Consider the following 25,403-nt stretch of genomic DNA (forward strand, 5'->3'; position numbering starts at 1 on the left):
GTGTGTGTGTGTGTGTGTGTGTGTGTGTCTTAAGCCCTGTCAAGAGACTATTGATAGAACACTTTTTGTTCAGAAAATTTCCCATCTTTTTAGTTTAGTCTCTCGGCTCATCATCATCCTCATCACTGATGATGATGAGCCCAAGCTCCCTTTTATATACTGATGATTCATCATTATATAAAAAGGAGCTTGGGCTCTGTCTGTTTCTCTGTCTGTCCCACTGATGACATCATCAGTGATGTCATAAATTCACTCACACACACAAGGCTATTCACCTTATGTAGCCACGCCCATTTGATCCAGTTGTGTGGCCGTATCAAAACTTCCGGCTAAAAATAATAATAAAATAAAATAAAAAATGGTTGCGCTGCTCCAATATAATCTAACTCTGAATTAACTAATAATTTAGCCAATTGTATGTAACATACCAAATAAAAGCAAACAGCAATGTCTAAGAATGCAACGCCATGTAACTGGCTCGTTAAGTCTCGCATTCCAGGGAATTACATTAACATCTGCGGGTCTTATTGACGTTAGTGGCTCGCGCTGCCTCGGAGGAGAGACAACTATCTGAAGCTTTCTTTGTTGGAGTCCAGGTATGTTTTACAAGAAAGTGCTCGTCATTGTCGACGATAACGTTATCTGACCTGGCTAACAGTGGATACTCGCTTGCTTGCTGTGTACTGGCTCAAAGTAGTAGGCTACGTTCTTTATTTTACCCCTCCAAAAACAACTCTTATTTTGCGCAGTGACCGCCGGAAGTGTTAAAAGGACCCGGAAGAATTTGGCCCACTGTAAGGTCTGAACATAAGGTGAATAGTTCAGTGATGATACATATCACTGATGATGTCATCAGTGGCACACACACACGAAAGCGACTGAGGGAGAGTGGAGGGGGAGAGAGACAAAACAGTTGACCAGTTTTCCAGTCATGGAAAGCACATGGAAAATGAGAGGAATAGTAAAATGTCCTGGAAATTTATTTCAACATTCTCCTATTTTCCTTTAGCTGAGAACGAACTACAAGGGCTATTGACATCTGAAAGGGCTAAGTTGTTCAGGATCATTAACATTCAAGTTGTAGTTTATGGATGAGAGCATTTTGATTATGTTCCTCATGGTTATGTTGTGGAAATGCTGTGAACCCATCCCAAAGGTATGTCACATGGTAGCACATGCAGGGGACATTAGAACTTAAGTGGCTGAAACTTTAAATGTAAATTATCTCAGAAATTTGGCAATGTGGGCTCTGTTCTCTGTCTGTTCTCTGTTTCAATTTGTGCGCCCAATGTGGCTTCACTCACAGGTGTAAAACTTACACACATCCACATAGTGGTAAGCAGATCAAGATACATGGTGCCATTACTTGTAGTACCTCGTTCGTGGTGTACCTTCTCAAATGTCCTTGTGGATTAGCATATGTGGGGAAAACGTCTAGAGCCCTCTGCACTAGGACTAGCGAGCATCGCAGCAACATCAGATGCAGTGATGAACGTAACCCTGTTGCAGTCCACTTCAAACAAGCAGGACACAGCATCTCCTCACTCCGGTACATAGGGATAGAGAGGGTTGAAAAGCCCCCTAGAGGAGGTGACCACGAACAATGGCTGTTACAACGTGAAGCATTTTACATATATACCGGTACACTCAACACGTTGGCTCCGTATGGCCTCAATGAAGAACTAGATGTCAAGCCGCTCCTGTGATGTTTTAACTTCTTTATTCTGAAATTCAGAAATCTGAAAATAGTTGAAGAAGATGTGCTTATTTGAATGTTCGTACTGTTCGTATATTCAGAGAAAATCGCCTTGAGAGTTGGCAAACAAGCTAAGTTTTCTAACAAATTAGAAGAATCTAGTGATTCTAAAACTCTTGTTTATATTGAGTGTGTTCTTTTAAACATCTAAACTTGCGTAATATGGAAAAAAGTGAGTTTCTTCCTTAATTTTTTTCTTCTTCACTTTTACGGTTGCCTCCTTGGTACCATTTCACCAGAACGTCTCACAATTGATCTTGTTATTTGATATGTAAATTACGAATTACGATTATGGTGCATTCAGCTCAGTTTCTTTCTCTCTCTCTCCCTCCATCCCTCTTTAGCTCAGGCTCTCGCCCATCTCTTTGCTACTGTATGTAATTCAGTACAAAGGCCAGCATGGATGATGCTGGCCTTTGTCCCGTTTGCTCACTCAGCTGCCTGAATTCTGCTGAAAGGTTACAGTTGAATTCTGCTGAAAGGTTACAGTTGTATTCTGCTGAAAGGTTACAGTTGATTTCTGCTGAAAGGTTACAGTTGTATTCTGCTGAAAGGTTACAGTTGATCTGCTGAAAGGTTACAGTTGATCTGCTGAAAGGTTACAGTTGATCTGCTGAAAGGTTACAGTTGGTTTCTGCTGAAAGGTTACAGTTGTTTCTGCTGAAAGGTTACAGTTGATTTCTGCTGGAAGGTTACAGTTGTATTCTGCTGAAAGGTTACAGTTGTATTCTGCTGAAAGGTTACAGTTGATCTGCTGAAAGGTTACAGTTGTATTCTGCTGAAAGGTTACAGTTGTATTCTGCTGAAAGGTTACAGTTGATTTCTGCTGAAAGGTTACAGTTGTTTTCTGCTGAAAGGTTACAGTTGATCTCTGCTGAAAGGTTACAGTTGGATTCTGCTGAAAGGTTACAGTTGGATTCTGCTGAAAGGTTACAGTTGGATTCTGCTGAAAGGTTACAGTTGAATTCTGCTGAAAGGTTACAGTTGTATTCTGCTGAAAGGTTACAGTTGATTTCTGCTGAAAGGTTACAGTTGTTTCTGCTGAAAGGTTACAGTTGTTTCTGCTGAAAGGTTACATTTGCTTTCTGCTGAAAGGTTACAGTTGTATTCTGCTGAAAGGTTACAGTTGATTTTCTGCTGAAAGGTTACAGTTGTATTCTGCTGAAAGGTTACAGTTGATTTCTGCTGAAAGGTTACAGTTGATTCTGCTGAAAGGTTACAGTTGATTTCTGCTGAAAGGTTACAGTGTTTCTGCTGAAAGGTTACAGTTGATTTCTGCTGAAAGGTTACAGTTGATTTCTGCTGAAAGGTTACAATTGTTTCTGCTGAAAGGTTACAGTTGATTTCTGCTGAAAGGTTACAGTTGATTTCTGCTGAAAGGTTACAGTTGATTTCTGCTGAAAGGTTACAGTTGAATTCTGCTGAAAGGTTACAGTTGTTTCTGCTGAAAGGTTACAGTTGGAGTATCAGGAAATAAATGTCAGACTAGCAGAGGGCTTCTCATACGGATGCTACTCAGGTATTGACCGAAAGGGGGAGAGAGAGGAGGGGTATTCTTAGAATGAAGGCAGCAGGGGAGTTTGAAAAACACAAGTCCTTGTCTTGATTGGGTTGCATGTGTGTGTGTTTACCTGGATGTTTTCTTGCACATCCATGCATATATTTGTATACCGGTATGTATGGTATGCATATGTTACAGTTAGTTCCTGTCCAGTAATTTGATTGGACAGGAGGCATTCCATGAGCGCTGATATGCACTGTAACATCACTGGGATGCTTTACCAAATCTACCTAAGATTTGCGGCAGTGCAAATTGCATTGAACTCAATTGAAGGATAAACCCCTTGAGATTAATCACCCCATTTTCAAGGGGGTCCTTGAAACACAAATACATCAACGACAAACCAAAATAATCAAATTAAGACGCATACAAATTTGGGTGCCACACACCACCCCCAACCCACTCGCACCCCTCAAACCCTTTATAATGGATAATTGCAAGTGCAAGAACCTTTTAATCTGATCTACTAATAGCACACAGTGGATTTGCATTTGAAATTCTGGGTTGATCAGGGATTCCCCCCCCCCCCCCATAAATTATCATAAATTACGGCTCCTTCCAGACAAAGAGTGCATACAGTAAGAAAGTGACATACATGCGACTGTACAGTAAGAAAGTGGGACTACTGTACTGGTTGTATGTGTGATGCATCCCGTAGGTCTGACATATTGAAATCTGAGTGCGTCTGTTCCAGGAGAGTACATGGATAATGGTCATGTGACCTGGGATCACAGAAGCATCCAAGGTCGGTGCTAAAAGCCCATCAGCCTCTTGGCTGAAAATGACCCAGCCATTAGAGCATTAGGTGCACATTACACACAGAACACACCAGGCTACGCGGGTACATACATTACACACAGAACACACCAGGCTACGCGGGTACATACATTACACACAGAACACACCAGGCTACGTGGGTACATACATTACACACAGAACACACCAGGCTACGCGGGTACATACATTACACACAGAACACACCAGGCTACGCGGGTACATACATTACACACAGAACACACCAGGCTACGCGGGTACATACATTACACACAGAACACACCAGGCTACGCGGGTACATACATTACACACAGAACACACCAGGCTACGCGGGTACATACATTACACACAGAACACACCAGGCTACGTGGGTACATACATTACACACAGAACACACCAGGCTACGCGGGTACATACATTACACACAGAACACACATACATTACACACAGAACACACCAGGCTACGCGGGTACATACATTACACACAGAACACACCAGGCTACGCGGGTACATACATTACACACAGAACACACCAGGCTACGCGGGTACATACATTACACACAGAACACACCAGGCTACGCGGGTACATACATTACACACAGAACACACCAGGCTACGCGGGTACATACATTACACACAGAACACACCAGGCTACGCGGGTACATACATTACACACAGAACACACCAGGCTACGCGGGTACATACATTACACACAGAACACACCAGGCTACGTGGGTACATACATTACACACAGAACACACCAGGCTACGCGGGTACATACATTACACACAGAACACACATACATTACACACAGAACACACCAGGCTACGCGGGTACATACATTACACACAGAACACACCAGGCTACGCGGGTACATACATTACACACAGAACACACCAGGCTACGCGGGTACATACATTACACACAGAACACACCAGGCTACGCGGGTACATACATTACACACAGAACACACCAGGCTACGTGGGTACATACATTACACACAGCACACACCAGGCTACGCGGGTACATACATTACACACACAACACACCAGGCTACGCGGGTACATACATTACACACAGCACACACCAGGCTACGCGGGTACATACATTTCCCGGGTACTTTCACGTATTTTTGGAATCCTAGCTAAACCTCATTATGCCCTCTCTCTCCCTCCCCTCCTCCATCTTGCAGTGTTCAGATCCAGGCGGTGAATGCCATTGGCTCCAGTCCCTTGAGTACACCCTTGCTGGCGAGGACACGCCCCCTCCCTCCAGCCCCTCCCCCCCTCGAATGCTCGGCGGCCGGCCCCCAGAGCCTGAAACTGAAGTGGGGCGAGAACGCCAGCAGCACACACACGCGCAGCCTGCTCGCTGATGACATGGTCTACACGCTACAGATGGAGGACAAGAACCACAGGTACCGGATACACACTACGGTGCACCCCTCCTGCTGCGCCGGTCACTTCATAGTGTACACTGAGAAGTGGATTTGTTTGTTCACATTCACACACACATTCACACCTGGAAGTAATTAACAAGGTTCCTGAAGGCATGGAAACTCTTTGAAAGTTTGTAGATTTAAGAATAGTAAAACTAGGCTTTAAAGCATGTTGAAAATGCTTGGGCAGGCTTATTATTTTTTACATTAATATAGAATTACCCATTTCATTGATATGCCCCTGTTTGGCAAGATCATGAGTAAAACATTTGCCTTCTGCTTCTACAATATCTCATTTAACGTCATGTCAACATGCTAAAACATGGTCATTTTGAGTTATTGGATTTTACCAAACAAGACCCTGACAGCCATTGAAAAGGTTTTTTAGATTTATTTTCAACATCAGGGTCACCCATTAACACTAGACACACAGCACATCAGGACCCAGAAAGTCAATAATATACCCCCCCCCCCACCCACACACACACACACACACACACACACACACAGAGGAAGAACAAAACATAAGCAGCTTGAGCGAGGGAGAGGGAGTGTGTGTGTTGCGTGCATGCTGTGTGTGTGTGTGTGTGTGTGTGTGTGTGTGTGTGTGTGTTTGGGTGCACGCGTGCGTGTGTGTGTGTGTGTGTGTTTGTGTGCGATAACCACATGTACCAGGGAGTAGTCACGTTAGGTCCATCTAAAGCCCGCCTGGATAAAGCCTCCAACCGATCTGTGACTGGTCAGACAGGAGTGCGTGAAAGCGAGAGAGGGGGAGAGGGAGAGAGAAAGGGGGGCAAAACATAACTAGTGAGGGCGAGTGAGTCACACACATTGGAGAGCGAGAGGAGGCCATTTTTATTATGTGAGGCAGAAATAGAAAGAGAGATAGATAAAGAGCAGTGAGGAGTCACTCTTTAGGTGCCTGTCTGCCCCCTGTCCCATTGTCTGTCTCTCTCTCCCTCCCACTCTCCCTCTCTCTATCCCCCTCCCTCTCTCCCCCGCTCTCCCTCTCCCTCCCTTTCTATCCCCCCTCCCTCCCTCTCTCCCCCCCTCTCCCTCTCCCTCCCTCTCTCTATCCCCCCTCCCTCCCTCTCTCCCCCTCTCTTCCTCCCTCCCCCCCTCCCCTCCCTCTCCCTCTCCCTCCCTCTCTCTATCCCCCCTCCCTCCCTCTCTCCCCCTCTCTTCCTCCCTCCCCCCCTCCCCTCCCTCTCCCTCCTCCCTCCCTCTCTCTATCCCCCCTCTCCCCCCCCCCTCTCTCACTCCCTCCCTCTGCCATCCTGCTTGGTTGGCTGTCAGTATTTGAATTAAGGCTTGGATGGCATCATGCTGGCACCCCTGGAATAGTCCAGAGTGCAACAGACAACAGATGGGGCTCTAAACAGCAGGCTGTGATCCGTTAACCTCACCAAAACACACACACACACACACACACACACACACACACACACACACACACACACACACACACACACACACACACACACACACACACACACACACACACACACACACACACACACACACACACTTACTGCCAGCCAAATAAAAAACAGCTTTCACAGCCTAGAGAGTTTTATTTGCCCTTTCCTAATTGGCACAGAGTGGTCACTATAGCAGGATGCTGGTTTGTAGGTGTGTTTGTGTGTCTGTGTATCCACGCCCCTGACTACATGCGTGTGTAGGTGTGTTTGTGTGTCTGTGTATCCACGCCTGACTACATGCGTGTGTAGGTGTGTTTGTGTGTCTGTGTATCCACGCCTGACTACATGCGTGTGTAGGTGTGTTTGTGTGTCTGTGTATCCACGCCTGACTACATGCGTGTGTAGGTGTGTTTGTGTGTCTGTGTATCCACGCCTGACTACATGCGTGTGTAGGTGTGTTTGTGTGTCTGTGTATCCACGCCTGACTACATGCGTGTGTAGGTGTGTTTGTGTGTCTGTGTATCCACGCCCCTGACTACATGCGTGTGTAGGTGTGTTTGTGTGTCTGTGTATCCACGCCCCTGACTACATGTCTGGCATCCCTTTCCCACTGCACAACACAAAGACATGTCTAGCTCGTCTAGTTTTCCAGCCAGTCTCCACTGACCTCCACTCTTAAGCCTAATTTATACTTATTGGAAAGTGTCGCTCAACACATGGTCGCCGACAAAAAAGAAAATGACGCCCATGGTGTTGCATTTATGGTTAACCACGTCGGACATAAACAGCGCTGCCCCTGCAACCTGATGTAACGTTTGACTGCAGCATAATGACACACAACTCACCTCCTCTCTCTCTGGGAAGTTGGTTATTGTGTTCTTTGTGATTTTCACAAAGTCATACATCCAGGCCGATAAAAATAGCGGGGACATGTTTTCATATTCATCTCAATCGATTTCAATACATCGAAAACCAAAACAAAGAAGTCAATATCTATCTTTAGAACACGGCTCTCTTGAATACTCGATTCTGATTGGTCAATCAACAATATTCACCGGTCATTATTTCTCGACAACCGACCGCTGCTCTGCCACACCTGGATTAATCAGTTGATAAGAGCCTTTTGTCAGCAACCACTAGCCTACTAATTAGGCCAACCAGTTGCAGCTGTGGTGTCTTGTGTGCCAATTACGAATGAAACCACTTTGTGTTGAAAACGCTATTAAAAAATCTATTTGAATAATTATTTTTGTCAGATTATTGAATGATTTAGTTGTAGGCCGTGTTCTAAGCGGGATAATGTATACTGAGCCGGTGATTACTGGAAATAATGACCTTCAGGTGAATGATTAAGCCCTCCGCTGCGCGTCGGGCTCAATCTCACCTGTCGGTCATTATTTCCACAGTAATCACCGGCTCAGTATACATTATCCCTTACATAATATCTATTATCTAGCCCAGTGATAGCCAATCACACTTGATGTGACGTAGTCAGCAACATCAGAAATCTCACTTGGTAGGAGACACTTCTCTGCGACACTTAAAAGTGCCGACAAAGCCACACACCGATTTGTTTTAATCACTCTTTTATAGCTCTATGGTTGGACAGAGACTACCATGTCTGGAGTGAAAAGGGGCTGGTCTCCATCAGAGACCTATACATAGATGGTCATTTCGCATCCTTTCAACTTCTGAAGGGGAAATTTGAGTTGCCCAACACGCATTGGTTCAGATACCTACAAGTTAGACATTATGTTCAATCCAAGATTCTGGACCAAAATATTTGACTGGTACTCTAAGGCCTATAGACCCCTTATACGACTACGTCACACTGACATCACGCAGCATCGATGCGCAAGACGGAGGCAGAAGGACAGACTCCACGCAGCCCTGGCAAGTAGTTTTCCACTGGCTGGAAAACTAGACGAGCTAGACATGTCTTTGTGTTGTGCAGTGGGATGCCAGAATCGGAAAGCTATAGAGGGTATGCATGTGATGTCACAGAGGCAGAAGTCACTGTGGGGTCACGCCCACTGAGTCACAGCAAGACTGAGCTTGAATGCAGTAATCAGCCTAGATAACTGACACCTGCTGCTCAGGGAGGAATTTGACACTCATTTTGACACTCATTCCCGATTGAGGGGGCGTGTTCCAGTGAGTGTGCATACCCTCTATTGTAGCAGAGTATTCGGGTCCGCCTATCCACACTTGGTTAATAAAATAATAAACGATAGAGCCAGGCTGTAACGTTATAACAAGCTTCTCCCCACATATCCTGTTCTACGGCAACTCGAGGGAACATACACAGCCTCGCACACACGCAATAGAACACAACACAACACTGAACAGTCTGTTACACTATCAACAAAGCAAGGACTAAAGTTTTACCGAATCCCGTCAACTCATACTGCTTTTAATGCTAACCGTAGGCGTCTTTGGTTTCAAGCCGAAAGAGGAAATCATTAAAAATGCCAGACTTTGCAGTGCTCGCTCATTTCATATCAGGTAAGCTGTAGCTGTAGGCTGCTAGTAACAGCCACATCGCTCGGTTAGTTAACAACCAAGTAACGTTAAATAATGTCATTATTGAGTTGAACTGATTGGAACGAGGACATCATTAAAAATGGCCGACTTTGTAGTGCTCATTTCATAATCAGGTAAGCTGCCTGTAGCTGTAGGCTGCTCAGCCACATCGCTCGGTTAGTTAACAACCAAGTAACGTTACATAATGTCATTATTGAGTTGTGTGCATTATCAACATAACAATATATCTTTGCAAGTTACAGAATAATTATCTACGCTATCCCCAGTTATAAAAGGAATGCACGATATGTATTGCTGGCCACTCTAGGCTTGGCCAATTGACAGCGCCAGTGCGTATAGTATGGGTCTGTAAGACGTATCCCATTAACCAACGTTAATTTCGATGCATAACATTGCTTATCACTAGCTGTGGTAGTAAGCCGAGAACTGCATTTTAAAACTAAAATCTAACTGTGTGTCGCAGATGGGCACAGAGCAGTCCTGACAGCGGGGCTTTTACACAGCTCTCTGTGTCTGTCAATGCTGGGCTCACGGCTTTTTGCCTACACGATGCGTGCGCAGCTCCAATGTTGACAGCTGTATAAGGGGTCTATGGAATAGCCCTTCAGCCGGAGGCGGAACTTGCCATCTTCGACTGTTCTGAATCTTGTCTACTTCTCCCTACGGCTGTGCAGCAATCTCTGACGCAGGGGATGACTGTCGCCAAGAGACTCATTCTAAAGGAGTGGAAGTCCCACTCTCCACCATCTTTTCAGTTGTGGCTGACGGACATGGTTTCGGTTGTGCGAACTCACTTCGGAAGTTCTCGACTATTTGGGACCCGTTCCTGGGCTACTTTGACGAGGTTAGAAATGAGTGACTCGTCCAGCTACTTTAATGGACTCCTTAATTTATTATTATTATTATTATTTTTTTACAAGCACCTAAGCACCTTACACATCTGGTAGCACTTAATGTCGGTATGTGTTTTTGTTTGTTTGTTTGTTTGTTTGTTTTTTGTGCGTGTATCTGAGTTTGTTTCACTTTTATTCTGAAAATTGAAAAATTAAATATTGAAAAACAAAAGTGCCGACAAAGACCTAATTTGTGTCGGCGATGGTTTCAAAAGTGTCGAGAGATGAAGTATAAATTGGGCTTTATTGTTTGAGGCACTAGTGCCTCCTTGTCTTGTTTGGAATGTGTGGTGACGTTCTCACTTTGATGAGGACACATCAAGGGCTGCACGTGGGGCTGTGCAGGAAATGAACAAGGGCTGACCTTCTGAAGTGGTTTCTGCAGGAGTAACCTGAGGTGGCAAGGTGATCCTCAGGGAGCATTGTCCCTCCTTGGAAAGCCCCAGGTTGGAAGCTAGCAGGCTGGGAAGCAGGTGGCAAAGAAAGATGAAAGTCAGGATGATACATAGGGATGTTATTGCTCACATAAGATTGTGATGTTACACAATACACAGGGTCCTGGGGAGTGATCAGTGCAGTCAGTCGGTTTAATGAAATGATGAATGAGAAGATATGGATGTAGCAGAATATGACTGTTTCTCAATCACCTCCCCAGATTCAATATGAGACTGTTAAGTTGTTGTATTTCTCCCCTCTCATCAAGTCGGCTCGTGTTTACCGTGAATTCGTGACCGGAAGTCGTGTACACGACATACTTGGTCACGTCGTGAACATGCACAGTTGACTAGAAGCCACCGAGGCTAACAATGTAGCTACCACTAGTTAGCGAGCGGCATGTTCATCCTCAGACATCATTATACAATTACTATGAAAAGCTCTATACAGCTAAAATGTCAATATATTTACTTTCCAACAATGTCCATGGCGTCCGCCATTTTGTGGAAATGTCACAAGACACGTCACAAGTCGTGAGCTTCAAAGCTTTCAGAAAAATTCCACATACCAAGTCGTGAATACCAAATGAGTTCAAGTGGATTTATGTCGTATTGACAGTAAACACGAGCCCACTTGAAGGCACAATTACAGTCCAATCTTTTATTATGGGATAGCTTAAACTGGTTTATCTGATAACAGAAGATAAAGGATATTAATCTAGACATCCTACTTCTTAATTTCAACAAAGATTATTTAACATCAAACACAATTACTATGTAAACCTAATAATGAAGAAATAACTTAACCACTACTGAAATCAGTACTGCATGTCGCATACTGATTCAAGTTTTGATTTCTGATTCAGTTTCTCAGTTTATAATTGACTGTGTAGTTTTTCTGAGTGTTCATGCAGTTCATGCATCTACCATATAGTAAGTTAAGTAGGTTAGGTTAGGTTTATAATTCCTGTTTATAATTGTTTGACTATGGTTGTTTTTAAAGACCTATGTTACGTAGCATCTAGGTTGTTTGAAAAGTACCTGTTTTTATACTTTATTATTATTGATAGATAGGTCATAAAACCACAAGTGTAATCCTTTAATATGTATGAGTATTCTGCACCAGTCTCACCCACTTCTGATTTAAGCCCCACTTATTTCCATTTGTTTATTTTATTGCTGGCAGAACAAATATGAATATAAATGCAAATAGCAGCCTCTATTACACACACATTATTTCAATCCATCTTCTCCATCTCTGCCATTTCCTCCGCGAGGATCGCTCCGTAATGACAACGTGTGATTCCTGACTCATCCGCTGTCATTGGCGCTGCTTAGGATTCATTACTCGCAACTATTGCTGGTTATGAGTTTTGATGTGCATTAGTGGTGCACTAGCGTGCATTTAGCTGGGGGGTGGGGGGGATGGACTGAGCTGGCTAACAGGACTGCCAGCCCAGCACCATCCTCCTCCTCTTACACTCCTCTTTCTCCTTTGCTTTCTAAACATGCTCAATTAGAGGGAATTACCTGGAATTTTGCATGAATAGTTTAGTCCCCATGGCAACCGCAGACTCTGTGCCTAATAGAGCGTGTTGAGGGAGAAGGGAAGGGCGTTTTGAAGCGGCGGAGGACTGAAAATATTCTGCTTTGTAAACAACCATCTCAAGTAGCCAACCTCAATATCCTTAATTATGTTTCATTACCCCCAATAACCTTCAGTGTCATTCCTCACAAAATTGTGTTAGTGTCTTATTTGTAGCTTTGTTGACTTTGACTGTTGTTGGTCAGCCTTCATTTCTGTCTCCGTCTCTTATCTCTCTCTCTCTCTCTATCTCTCTCTCTCTCTCTCTCTCTCTCTCTCTCTCTACCTGCCGACCTATCTAATTCACCTCATTGTTAGAAAGGTGACGTCACCTCTGGAAGACCCCCAGAGGTAAATTAATACCCCTTCCATACTTTTCCTCGCTCCCTCGTCATCTCTTTCATCCTCCCTTCTTCTCTCTTGTAACCCCCCACGCTCCCACCTCTCTCCCCCCCCCCCCCCCCCCCCCCCCCCCACACACACACACATACACATACACACACACACACACACACACACATTGTCTATTTTGCGTCCTGGGGAGTGAGCACCAAAGCTCACCAGAGCTATATTGAGCTATCCACCCACTCATCCATTCATCGCTGTCTGCCTAGACTCACAAGTCAGTCTCTAAACGCTTCGCTCAACTAGAGAGTGAGGACAATCTCCCAGCCTTTGTTGTTAAAACTGGGTGGAAACGGGTGATCCTCCAATCAGATCAGATAAACTGTATTGTCCCCGAGGGGAAATTTGTCTTGGGCTACAAAGTGCATTACAGCATATCGATCAGCAGTAACATATACCAACAAAGAAAAATCAACAACATGACAGCAAGACAACAGTAGCATTTGAACAGGACATTGCACAGAACCCGGGTTGAACAGGTCGTTTAGGCAAGAAAAATTGCACTCCCCATATTACACTGACCCTTATTGCTCTATCATGTGAATAATAAGATGATAAAATAATAAGATAAATAAAAGCATAGAACCATAAAAAACATAAAATCATAAAAACATAGAAGCATAAAACCATGGCAAGATAAAAACAAGGAGAAACCACAAGAAGGACTAAAAGAAAAGAACAAGCGCGCTTACCTACTGCCACCTCCTATCAGTGCAGGTGTTACACCCGTGAGGAAGGGGCTCGCTGTCTCTTCATAGAAGTTGGAAGGAAGGATAGACCATATCTATTGCTTTTGCAGCGGCTGGCTCTGAACCATCTGCCCGAGGGTAGCATCTCGTACTCCGAGTAGAGGATGTGGTTTGGATCAGTCAGAACTCTATTTGCCAGGTTAATAACTTTGTTTTCGAAGATGGACTGAAGTGTCGGGTGATCCTTTCTGCCGATCACCTTCATGGCCGTTTTTACCATCCTCATAATTTTCGATTTGAGCTGTACAGTGAGAGTCCCAAACCATGCGGCCATGCCATATCTGATCAAGCTTTCTAGTACGGCATTGTAGAAAGTGGACATGATGCTGGTGCTCACGCCGAACAGTCTAAGTCTGCGCAGAAAGTGGAGACGTTGAGCCAGCTTCGCACACAAGTAGTCTACATGCGCGTTCCATTTGAGCATGTTGTCCATCTGGATCCCCAGGTACTTATATGAGCTGACCTGCTCAATTTCACTGTCTCCAATTACCACTGGGTCGTGAGCTCTCACCGCCCTAGGATCAAAGATCATTTCTTTAGTTTTCTTTGTGTTTAAAATAAGGTGGTTGCTCGAGCACCATGTTTCGAATTTAGATATCTCCCTATGGTACACCAGAGGGCATTCATCGCCACGCAGCAGGCTGATGATGACGGTGTCATCAGAGAATTTGATTACAAAGTTGCTTGGATGGCTGCTTCTACAGTCGTTGGTGTACGCTGTAAAGAGGAAAGGTGAGCTCACACTGCCTTGCGGCAGTGTGCTACGTCCTGCTGGTGAAGCTCTCCCCTGTCAGCTGCTACATGTGGCAACTGCACATGTGTCGGAGGAAGCATGGTGCTAGTCTACGGCTCTCCCCAGATTGGCAGAGGGTGGAGCAGTGCCCAAGGGAGCAGGGGCAAACTTGGCCAAGTACAATTGGGAAGAAAATGGGGGGAAATCAGGGGGGAAATGGGTGGAAACAATTAGTGTTAAAAAAACTGCATTGCAGAAACAATCCAAATTGTTTAGGGCAGCCCTACATAGCAGCAACACGTACATTAGGATGGCTCAGCCGCAGTCACCGAAGAAACTAAAACGTTCCATCCAATAATGTAACATGGATGGGAACATCCATTTTCAATGTTTAAAAAAACATGTATCTTCAGTTTGTTTCACTACAGACGACAATGGGGGGCGGCATTTCCGGTAAGGTGTGTCCTTGACAAAACACCAGACGACTGGTAGGTGGGGGATCTCCAGGTGTATGGAGAGACTACTCCCTGCCATAACCCTTCATCCATCTTCCATCCTTCTTTCCTTCCCTTTAATTCAACCCTTCCATCTGTCCATCCGTCCATCTGTCCATCCATCCATCCGTCCGTCCACTAATGTTTCTCCATTCATCCATATTTCTCATTTGTCCATCCCTTCATCCTTGAGCCCGTTCATTTTTCTCTTCATCTGTCCAGCCATCTGTTTTTCCAGCTAGCTAACCTTCCATCCACCCTGAAGATGTGGCTGTATTAATACTGTAAGGCCCAGTGTGGAGTCAAGAGATTAACATGTATTAATACTGTAAGACCCAGTGTGGAGTCAAGAGATTAACATGTATTAATACTGTAAGGCCCAGTGTGAAGTCAAGAGATTAACATGTATTAATACTGTAAGGCCCAGTGTGGAGTCAAGAGATTAACATGTATTAATACTGTAAGGCCCAGTGTGGAGTCAAGAGATGAACATGTATTAATACTGTAAGGCCCAGTGTGGAGTCAAGAGATGAACATGTACTAATACTGTAAGACCCAGTGTGGAGTCAAGAGATTAACATGTATTAATACTGTAAGGCCCAGTGTGGAGTCAAGAGATGAACATGTACTAATACTGTAAGACCCAGTGTGGAGTCAAGAGATTAACATGTATTAATACTGTAAGGCCCAGTGTGGAGTCAAGAGATTAACATGTATTAATACTGTAAGGCCCAGTGTGAAGTCAAGAGATTAACAACTATACTGTAAGGCCCAGTGTGGAGTAGGGATGCACATTTTCCACAAATTCCGAACTCGATCATTGGTAACGTTAACGAGCAATCAATCGAGTACGGTAATTGTAATTAAAAATAAAAAATAAATCCAAACCAGACCAAATGCGTTTTTTTCCTCAATAAAAACTTTATTTATACAGCAGCAACTTATTGTGTATTTCTCACAGCATTGCATAGCCTACGCTATGAAACATAAAAACGTAGAGGCATAACTTTTAGACATTTTCAACATTTGCCCAGAATCCCTGCCGCAGTCGCTGCCTTGGTCCAACAGGGGCTCACTTACCGCTCACTTACTCTATTCTAGTCCCCTGCAGTCCTCAGTGTCTCCTCCTATGTTCCTTTCCCTCTATTCTAGTCCCCTGCAGTCCTCAGTGTCTCCTCCCATGTTCCTTTCCCTCTATTCTAGTCCCCTGCAGTCCTCAGTGTCTCCTCCCATGTTCCCTCTATTCTAGTCCCCTGCCTGCAGTCCTCAGTGTCTCCCTTGTGCCCTCTAAATATGATTGCAGTATCCATTGCAGCGGCACGCACCGATCAATCAGGCCATGATCATCATCGGCCAATAGAGGTTCTAAATAGGTCGCCACTGATCGTCCAAGCAGCATTTGAGCTGCCCGAGAGAATAATTCATTATTCATACTCGTGTTATTTGACAGTCATTGAATATGTCATCTTCTTTTCTTCTTCTTTTTCATAGACAAAGCCCCTAGCCATTCTTTAAATGGCCTTGATTTGAATTTAGGAATTGCCCGGAGCACAGCACAGAGAGAGACTTTCTCTTCATTTGACTGCTTTCTGAACAGAACATTCTGAGTGCTTGGTTATTGTGTTCATTTTATTTTTTCAACTGACAGCTCACATATGTTCATTCATGGTATTGGATTATGAATTGAATAGCCTAAAGAACATGCTGTGCTACAGCAGGGCCATGCAGCCACAATAATCTGGTAAACAGAGTGCTATCGCGTGTGACATTTGACGTGCTGTTTGCTGTGCCTATGAGAAAGTCATCTCCTCCCTCCCTCGCTACTTCTCTCCTCATCCCGTCTCTTTGTCCCTGGGTCTCTGAGTCTCTCTCATCTCACCTCCTCTCTCTCTCTTCCTCTAATATGTCTGTAGCCATGTTTCCATCTGCACATTTTTATGCACATTTTGAAGTATCGCATTAGAAAAGGTTGATAGAAACGGCAATGTTTTTTGCAAAAAAAGTTTTTATTTGCTTGAGGTGGTTTTTGCCTTTTTCGAAAGAGAGTTAATGCGCAAAGTGGGAAATGGAAACAGCTTTTCTGAATCAGTGATGAGCTGAACTCTGTGTTCTGCACAGCTGGCAGCTTGTCCGCTCTCCTGCGACGCTTTCTGCTGGCAGAACCGACCGACGCCCGACCGGCCCAAACGGCCCGATGATCCTGCAGCAGATCAGATGCCTCCTCAAGTGTTGCACCCAAAGGCTCTCAGTCTGTCCCTAAAATGCCTTTTGCACCCTGACTCCCACAACTTGGAATGGGCATTTCTCCTGTGATATTGGCCATATATTTACTCATCATCACCATCAGAAAGAAAGAAATACAGCCACCAGCAGATTACATGACATAATAATTATTATTACTTCTCCTATGGCAAGTAACGCTGGAACACTCTCTCCATATGTGTAATGTCCTTGTCCCCAATGGAAACACAAATGATTCAAAAGTTGTTGAGAAGTTTTGCAAAACCTGAATGGAAACGTGCATCTCCATCCATCCTTCCTGTTCCCGCTCCCTCCTCATTACTGTCTCCCTCTCTCTGTCCAGGTTTGTGACCATCTACCGCGGTCCCAGCCACACCTACAAGGTCCAGCGGTTGACCGAGTCCAGCAGCTACAGTTTCAGAATACACGCCATCAGCCACGCCGGGGAGGGTCCCTTCTCTGACACACACACCTTCTGCACCACCAAGTCTGTCCCTCCCGCCCTTAAAGGTAAACGGACCCTGTGTGTGTGTGTATGTGTGTGGGTGTGGGTGTGGGTGCGCGTGTGCTGAAATGGGTGGAGGGCTATGGATCAGTGTCCGTTAGTTCATCTTTCCATCATGCACCCTATCTCAAACACACACCACTGATTTTGGTCAAACATGGAGAAACAATACATCTCTCTGCTTCACTCCAGCAGTTTTTTGGCTTGTCTTATTGCTTTACTGCCTTATTGCTTGTTGCTTCTCTTGTTTTCCTGCACCTATATGCCCTGTTATTTTGCACTATGTTGTAACGGAGCCTACAGCACAAGAATTTCACACGTGATACTTGTACTACGGAGTGACAATAAAAATCTTGAATCTTGAATGAAAATGACACTGAATCGCGGAGGTCAAAATAAGGTGACATATTTGTCACTGATTGGCTGTGACTGATTGGCTGGGGACTGCATCATTCATAGGGGACATGTTTGCTGTTGCCTTTTTAAATGATTGTTGCCAGTACATAATTGTTGCAATAATGAGTGAGAAGGCAGTGGGTTATTATCACAATATCACCTGAGAGGACGTTTGTTACTGTGATTACGGCTACGATGGTGAGCAATAAATGTGAGGCGCAGCACCAAAGTGACCTCAATGCTATAAATGGTTTCTGCATAACTGTTATGAAATGTCCATCAGTAACAATGAAAAGCAGTAGGAGCCGAGGGAATCACTAACCATGGTTACCATAAGAGAAGAGCAAAATGTATGTTACATATATAGCATACAATATAGCTAATGATAGTAGAAGGAGTGCCCTTCTAGGATCAAGAATGAAATATAGGGTACATAGCATGTAAATCACAAATAAAACGAGAAATAGTTATTATGCAAAAGCCTTTTCATAAAAGTACATTTTGAAAAAGGCATGGCTACCAGTACGTTCATGTTCATTTGAAAGGTGTAGACAAACAGACTTCTCAAACACAACCTGAAAAACAAAATGAATTAGCCCATGCATAATGAATCCTCTTTGTTGTTACTTTTACTGTGATTGATTAGTCAATATGGAATCTTGTCATATAATCTAAGTCACGTCCGGATGCCATTTTCCCAACAGCTCCCAGAGTGCACCAGCTGGAGGGCAACATGTGTGAGATCACATGGGAGCCTATCCCACCAATGAGAGGAGACCCTGTCAGCTACGTGCTTCAAGTGCTGGTGGGACGTGAGTCAGAGTACAAACAGGTTCGTATCACACACACACACGAGCACACACACACACACACACACACACACACACAGGTCATATTATGCGGACAGCGTTGAGAGAGTGTTTTTCTATCCCAGGGCTCCACTTCATTTATCCGGTTTAGACTTATTTTTTGGAAGTGTGTATGAATGCTGGAAGGCCATTTGTCCTAATCTGCCCCAGCGGCAACAGAGGACAAATTGAATTTGAAGTGATGGGGAATATATTATCACACCCTTCAACTCCCTTCTACACAGACACATATAGACACACATTTGCACATGGACGGATAAAACCAACAGGGCTCTCTCTCTCTCACACTCTCACACACACACACACACACACACACACACACACACACACACACACACACACACACACACACACACACACACACACACACACACACACACACACACACACACACACACACACACACACACGTTTAGGTTTTTGTGTGTGCAAAGAAACTCCAAACCAACCCCAAACCAACAACAAAAATCACCAGAACTATCACTGACTACGTTTACATGCACACAATATTCTGGTTTTTGCCCATATTCCGAAAATGACAATATTCTGACTAAATGAATAATCCACTAATATTCCCGTTTACATGCAGCCGTAGCTCACCCTCCCCGACATGTGAGGGAGGGGGGGAGAGAGAGAGATGCACGTAGGCAGAGTTTTTCTGTTGAGAATAAACAGAGCAGCATTATTGGTCCATTTCAGGAGCTTGCTGCTGGAAAGTTTGGGGTTGCGATTATTTGCACATCCAAGTCTTTCATACAAAGTAGGCTAGTAGCCTATTACCTCGCAAGCATTTGGGACTTCCGTGGGCACCGCTCTCTCCTTAAATATCTCTCTTTAAATTTAGGTTTCTCATCTCCTCCTGATCAGAAATGTGGGTTTTTCTTTTCGCATGCAGAATGAGAGATGATTATATTGCCTCTTCTAGCGCTTTCTAGCACACATCAGCTGACTGCAAACAGGCAACATGCGTCGCAAACTGCGGTAAAAACCCTGATTGAGACGCATATTCCAAATAATACTGGAATAACCCAGATGTCTTAATAATCGGAAAATGTTAAATTCGGAAAAAGGGCAAATTCAGAAAATGCAACTGGAATATGCTGTTTACATGACCCTTATCAAATTCAGAATATTGTCATTTTCCGAATAATAGTGGAATATTGTGTGCATGTAAACGTAGTCACTGTTGCAAATTATAGAGCACTGGAACAGACACACACACACACAAGTTGTGTGCGTGTCTGTTCCAACACACAACAACCAATTTTAGAGAAACTTGTAAAATAATTCCTCACCATCTAAATCAGTGGTTCTCAACTGGTCTAGCCTCAGGACCTACATTTTTCCTTTGGCATTAAGTCACGACTCAGATTTCATTTTTTTTATCCCACTCAAATTGATGTCACAAAAAATAGTGCAATAATACACAATGCCTTCATGCACTGTTAAAAACATGAAATAAACACAAAAGTGCAACTAACTCACTCTATCTCTCTCTCACACATTCTCACACACACACACTTATACCCTTTACTCCATCTGCGGTTTAATATGCTAGTCATTGGATTTCATTAATGCAGAAGAGATACGTAATATGGAAGCACCAACACACACACACACGCCTGTGGAAATGACTGATACCATGACATAATCACCACAGGCTTCCACTAAGGGAAATTATATGATGAGGTGCCTAACTGTGCGTGTGAGAGGAAGAGAGAGAGAGCGAGCGTGATGCAGTACCAGCAGACACTAACAGAATGAAAATCCGGAAACTTGACTGACATTGAAATTACACCAGGGTTAAGGTGTGCCGTCTGCACAAGTACACCCTAGCAGTCATTCATTAAAATTGGAGATTATCACTTGCACTTGTTGAGCAGCTACTCGTCAAGTCCAGTGTCTTTTCAGAATAGAATATTTAAAAGAAATTGGTTTCTATAGTAAAAAAAAAAAAAAAACAGCTACACCCCCACGTACCTGGCAGCCTTTTTATTCAGCTATATGGAAGGTTGTGGTTGCTTCTTCACCCAGAAATTTCACTCAAACAGATTCAATTTGAATCTTCCATCCGTTGTGTTACAATATGGCTGTGTTTTGTTTTGTTGCCCACATTTTTCTCCTCAATTGTACTTGGCCAATTTCACCCCTGCTGCCCCGGTCGCTGCTCAACCCTCGTGCCGATCTGGGGAGATCCGTAGACTAGCTCCATGCTTCCTCCGACACATGAGCAGTTGCAGCCACTTACCCTAACATCAAAGACATGTATGTTAGGGTTAATACTCCTGTCGGTCAGTGGCGAACCGTGCCTATCAGAACCAGGCCTTCTATGCGGTAACCCCCCCCCCCCCACACACACAATATATATATATATATACATACTATAGCCTACAGTACGTGCAAGTCTGAGGTCTCTGTGCGCACTCCGTGCGTCTTTTTACGCATTGGTGAGGGCGGACTATTATGAGTTGTCTTCCACAGCCAGGTTCAGGTCGCTGTATCGTTAGTCTGTCAGTAACACAACCACCGTTTTAACAATTAGCTCAATACACAGAAAGACTCAGAAATTACAAGCACAACAAACTCTAAAACCCACTGTTACGTCCCTTAAATGCGTGTCTAGGGTGGAAAGGTGTAAGATAAGAAGTCCAGGAAAAAAGGAAATACACTGAATTAAAGTACCAAAACAATGATTTATTTTAACAAAGGTTGGTTCCAATAAGGGAGCACAGTGACGTCAGGGTGGCCAAAGCCCAATCAGTTTACCTATAAATAAAATAAAACTAGACTATAAACAAAAAGACAAAACTACTCCTTCTTAAACCTACAAAAAGCAGGAGAAAAGGGGGAGTAAAGAAAAGGGCAACACACCCCTACATGGCTTCCTTAATATTAAAGCAGCTACGAGCAACTTTTTCGATTGTTATTAAACAGTATAAATTTAATATCAATGCATCACATCTTACCTCTAATAGTCGACGAGACCAACGCAGAGTAGTCTCGCTTGAAGCCCGAGTGAATCGGCCAGTGTTAGTCTGTCTGTGGCCAGGGAAGTTCAGGAAGTGAAATGAAACGGTTTGCAGCAGCCACTTCGGCCATAACCACAAAATAACTTCCAAAAAACCTGTTAGAATATAACGAGAGATGTTCGCGAGAGTATGCATGGCATTCACATTGTTTATGCTGCGTTGCTAGGCAGCGCGAACGGGGTAGGCAGGCAGCTGCGTTTCACTACCGGGTTTCACTTCCGGGTTTCGCCGGTCCGGCGGTAAGAGAGAGAGAGAGAGAGAGCCCCCTGTTGACGCGAGTTTAGACAGACACAGACTTAATAATAATCTAAGGGAGCAATCTCTGATCCACACGGCTTTGGTCTCAGCTACTATTATAGGTAAGATGTGATGGATCAATATTGTAATTATACTGTTTAATAACAATCGAAAAAGTTGCTCGTAGCTGCTTTAACAATCAGTTAACATGAATCAACAGAGATCAAAAACAAGAGTAGCTAAGTAGGCCAATGAGTGTGTGCATGAAAAATAGTTAGGCTACATCTAACAAAAGGCCAAGAAGCATAGGCTAAGGCAAGGCCAATGAGAGTAACTTCAGACAAAGTTACAGAGAGGGCAAATAGGCTGACAGCTAATGGAAATAGCTACAGCTTCAAAGCACATACAAACAAGTGTTGGCTGTCAATTGACCAAGGGCCACAAAAAGAGCTACCCAAAAAGAACAATTAATGTTAGCAGAAAATAGCAAAACGCTAATACAAAAGAGCTAAATGCAACAAGGGCTTGAGGAGAGAGCAAGGAGGGTGGAGGGCCAGTGTTAAGCACGCAGAGCGCTCCGCTAACACTGACCCACAGTGGCATCTTGGAACACTGGAGATTATGTAGGACATGAAGGTCTGAAGCAGCAACCTCAGCCAATCTGCGTTGATTGCCAACCAGCTCCAGGTGAGGGCTCCTCACCTCAATCACTGCAGCAGAGGGGCATGTCTGGGACAGAGATAGTGAGGCAGAAAAAGAAACAGAGCCACACACAACAAACCATGGCCAGGCTTTGGTACAGAGGCTGTAACACCCCATCACATACTGTAGGTAAAACGCTAAATTGAATGTTACAATAGGCATAAGCCAGAAGTGTAATATTATAGAAATAAATAAGGCAGAGGGCCGTAACACCCGCGGACAGGTCCAAAACTCCCCCTGCCCACCGACATCAGCTCCCCCACCCCCCACTGCCACCAGCAATAAAAACAAATGTTTGAACTTACCAATGACGTTCACTTGATGACAAAACCCATTGTCTTGAAAAGCAACAAGCAAGCCCTCCAAGCTAGCCTGGAAATGGCGAAAATATAGCTTGACAGCTCCAGATTAAATCCTTTGAAAACTACCGCTGCGTGTCCATTTCCTCATCACAACTGTCACAACCACATCATCATAAACTCCTCCCCCCTTGTCGTCCGTCTCGTCTCCTGGTTGGCTTGGATTCGCGAATCCCTCAAAATATCCCACCCACAACTCAACTAATTGTGATTGGCTAGCCTAACACCACAACTAAATGATATTCTGATTGGTTAAGACACCTGTCATCAAAATTGTCATCCTCATGTCATGACTAGAGTCGGTCTTCGCGAAGGGTTGCTGTCAATCAATAGGCTCGTTTGAGATGAGCAAATTCTGCGCAGATTCGACCAGCGCCTTGCTTGCCCCATTGCATGATGGTTAGAAAGTTGTCCGACTTGCTCCGTCCTGCCCGACTGCGTGAGTCACGTGACTCTCGCGAGAGCGAGGCGGGCACAGATTTGGAGCGAGGCGCCGCAGTTGCTCCCCACCAACTGCGCCCGACTGCGGATGACAGAGGATGACGAGAAACGCATCAAGCTGAGCGCCCATTGGTTCAACACAGGTGCATCACAAACCCACAGTGAAGTGTAGAAACTTCAATTTTATATCTATTCCAAGCTGTCACTCCATATTTTACATAAATACCACCTGGAATGCCTACATTAAAATAAAAATAAGGAATCTGAAGGGCTGTGTTATTTGAGCAGTGAGTGTGGGTGGCGCTAATGCATGTTTTAATTTGTTTACAAACCGCTGTTAAACAAAACTGTAGAAGAAGAAAAGCAGCAGGAAGTGTGCCGTCGGGGGTGTTCGACTTGTTGACGCCTCGCCTGACTGTGCTCGCCTGCTCTCGTCTGCTTTCCAGGCGAGGCGGCAGTCATCTCAAACGAGCCTAATATAATTTGCCGGTGGAGGCTGGTCCAAATATTTAACCCCATATTTGCTGAAACAAAGTGAGTCCAAGATCTGAACAATTTAGCGACAATATTACTGTTATTTCAGTGAATAAAAACTAATAAATAACAAATACAAATAATTTATTAGGGGGAAATTATTTTCTTTTCAATTTCTTCTTGGGCATTCAGTGAATACCTAGAAGGCCCTGACGGTTCGCCACTCCTGTCAGTGCACCTGACCAAGGCAATGGCAAAAGTACTGGAGTTGGCCCCCGGGCGCTGCACTGCGGCTGCCCACTGCTCCTAGTTCTAGGAAGGTTGCTAGTAGAGGATGGGTCAAATGCAGAGGATGAATTTCCCCATGGGGATAACTAAAGGATAACTTAACTTAACTTAAGCTTCTTTTCACCTGATAGCGGGGAGCTTCACCGGCAGGCTAACTGCTAACGCACAGCTCTTTGAGTCCTTCCCTAGTAGGACTGGTAGTTTTTCTTAATATAATCTTTTAAGAAAACCTTTTGTAATTAATTAAAAAGATATGTGCTCTCTAACATGTTTATACTTATCACATTTGTTGGAGAAGTGTTGCTCTGTCTTAGGTTCACTGAGAGTCAATGACAGCACAACATTTGCTCTGCAGGGAGCCAGGTTTTCCTGTGTCTCCCTTTTTCAATAGAAAGGCTGTGCTCACTCAGTCTGTACTTTGTCAGGGTTCTTTATTCTTTTGTTGATCAATCACCATCTCATCAGTCACCATCCCTCTCACTCTCACTCTCTCTCTCTTCCCCCCAGGTTTTTAAGGGAGAGGAGGGCGTCTTCCAGATTGCCGGCCTCCAGGGCAACACAGACTACCGTTTCCGGGTGGGCGCGTGCCGCCGTTGCCAGGACACCTGCCAGGAGCTGTGCGGTCCCCTGAGCCCCTCCTCCCTGTTCACGCTGCGGCGCCCGGAGGTGGCGGCGCCCGGCGAGCTCTGCGCAGTGGAGACGGGCAAAGGGACGGGCCTGATCTCCAGCGACGAGCGCTTCGCGGCGCTGATCGTGTGCGTGTTCGCAGGCTTCTCCATCCTGATCGCCTGCTTGCTACAGTACTTCTTCATGAAGTGAGGGATTTTTTGAGCTAATAGGATAGAAAGAGAAAGCAAAAATCACAGAGAGAAACTTATCAAAAGAAAATGTCTACGAAAGAACTGAAAGAAATTGAAACACTTGAGATGTACTTCTAACGCTACGTATGTTTTGTAGTTCAAACTATCGATTCGGGCTTTCCTCGCCACGTTTCCTCTTGTCCTTCTACCTTCACTCAGTTTGGTCTCATTTCTCTCTACGCCTCTGTTGCCTTTGTATCATTTCTCTCTACATC

The 25,403-nt window shown here is 44.4% G+C and overlaps 1 protein-coding gene across 1 annotated transcript in view; it reads left to right on the forward strand.

The window, feature by feature from the left end:
* Positions 1-25,147, forward strand: part of fndc3ba (fibronectin type III domain containing 3Ba) — a gene marked incomplete at its 3' end in the record, with an annotated part of 198,165 nt that extends 173,018 nt beyond the window's left edge. The window contains exons 24-27 of the mRNA XM_083632422.1: positions 5,284-5,508; positions 17,372-17,538; positions 18,634-18,761; positions 24,836-25,147. Of these exons, the coding sequence (XP_083488548.1) occupies positions 5,284-5,508; positions 17,372-17,538; positions 18,634-18,761; positions 24,836-25,147 (832 nt within the window). The remainder of the gene's footprint in view (positions 1-5,283; positions 5,509-17,371; positions 17,539-18,633; positions 18,762-24,835) is intronic.
* Between the last annotated feature and the right edge of the window lie 256 nt (positions 25,148-25,403).

Source organism: Poromitra crassiceps (genome assembly GCF_964638095.1).
Source record: "Poromitra crassiceps genome assembly, chromosome: 3".
Classification (NCBI taxonomy): Eukaryota; Metazoa; Chordata; class Actinopteri; order Beryciformes; family Melamphaidae; genus Poromitra; species Poromitra crassiceps.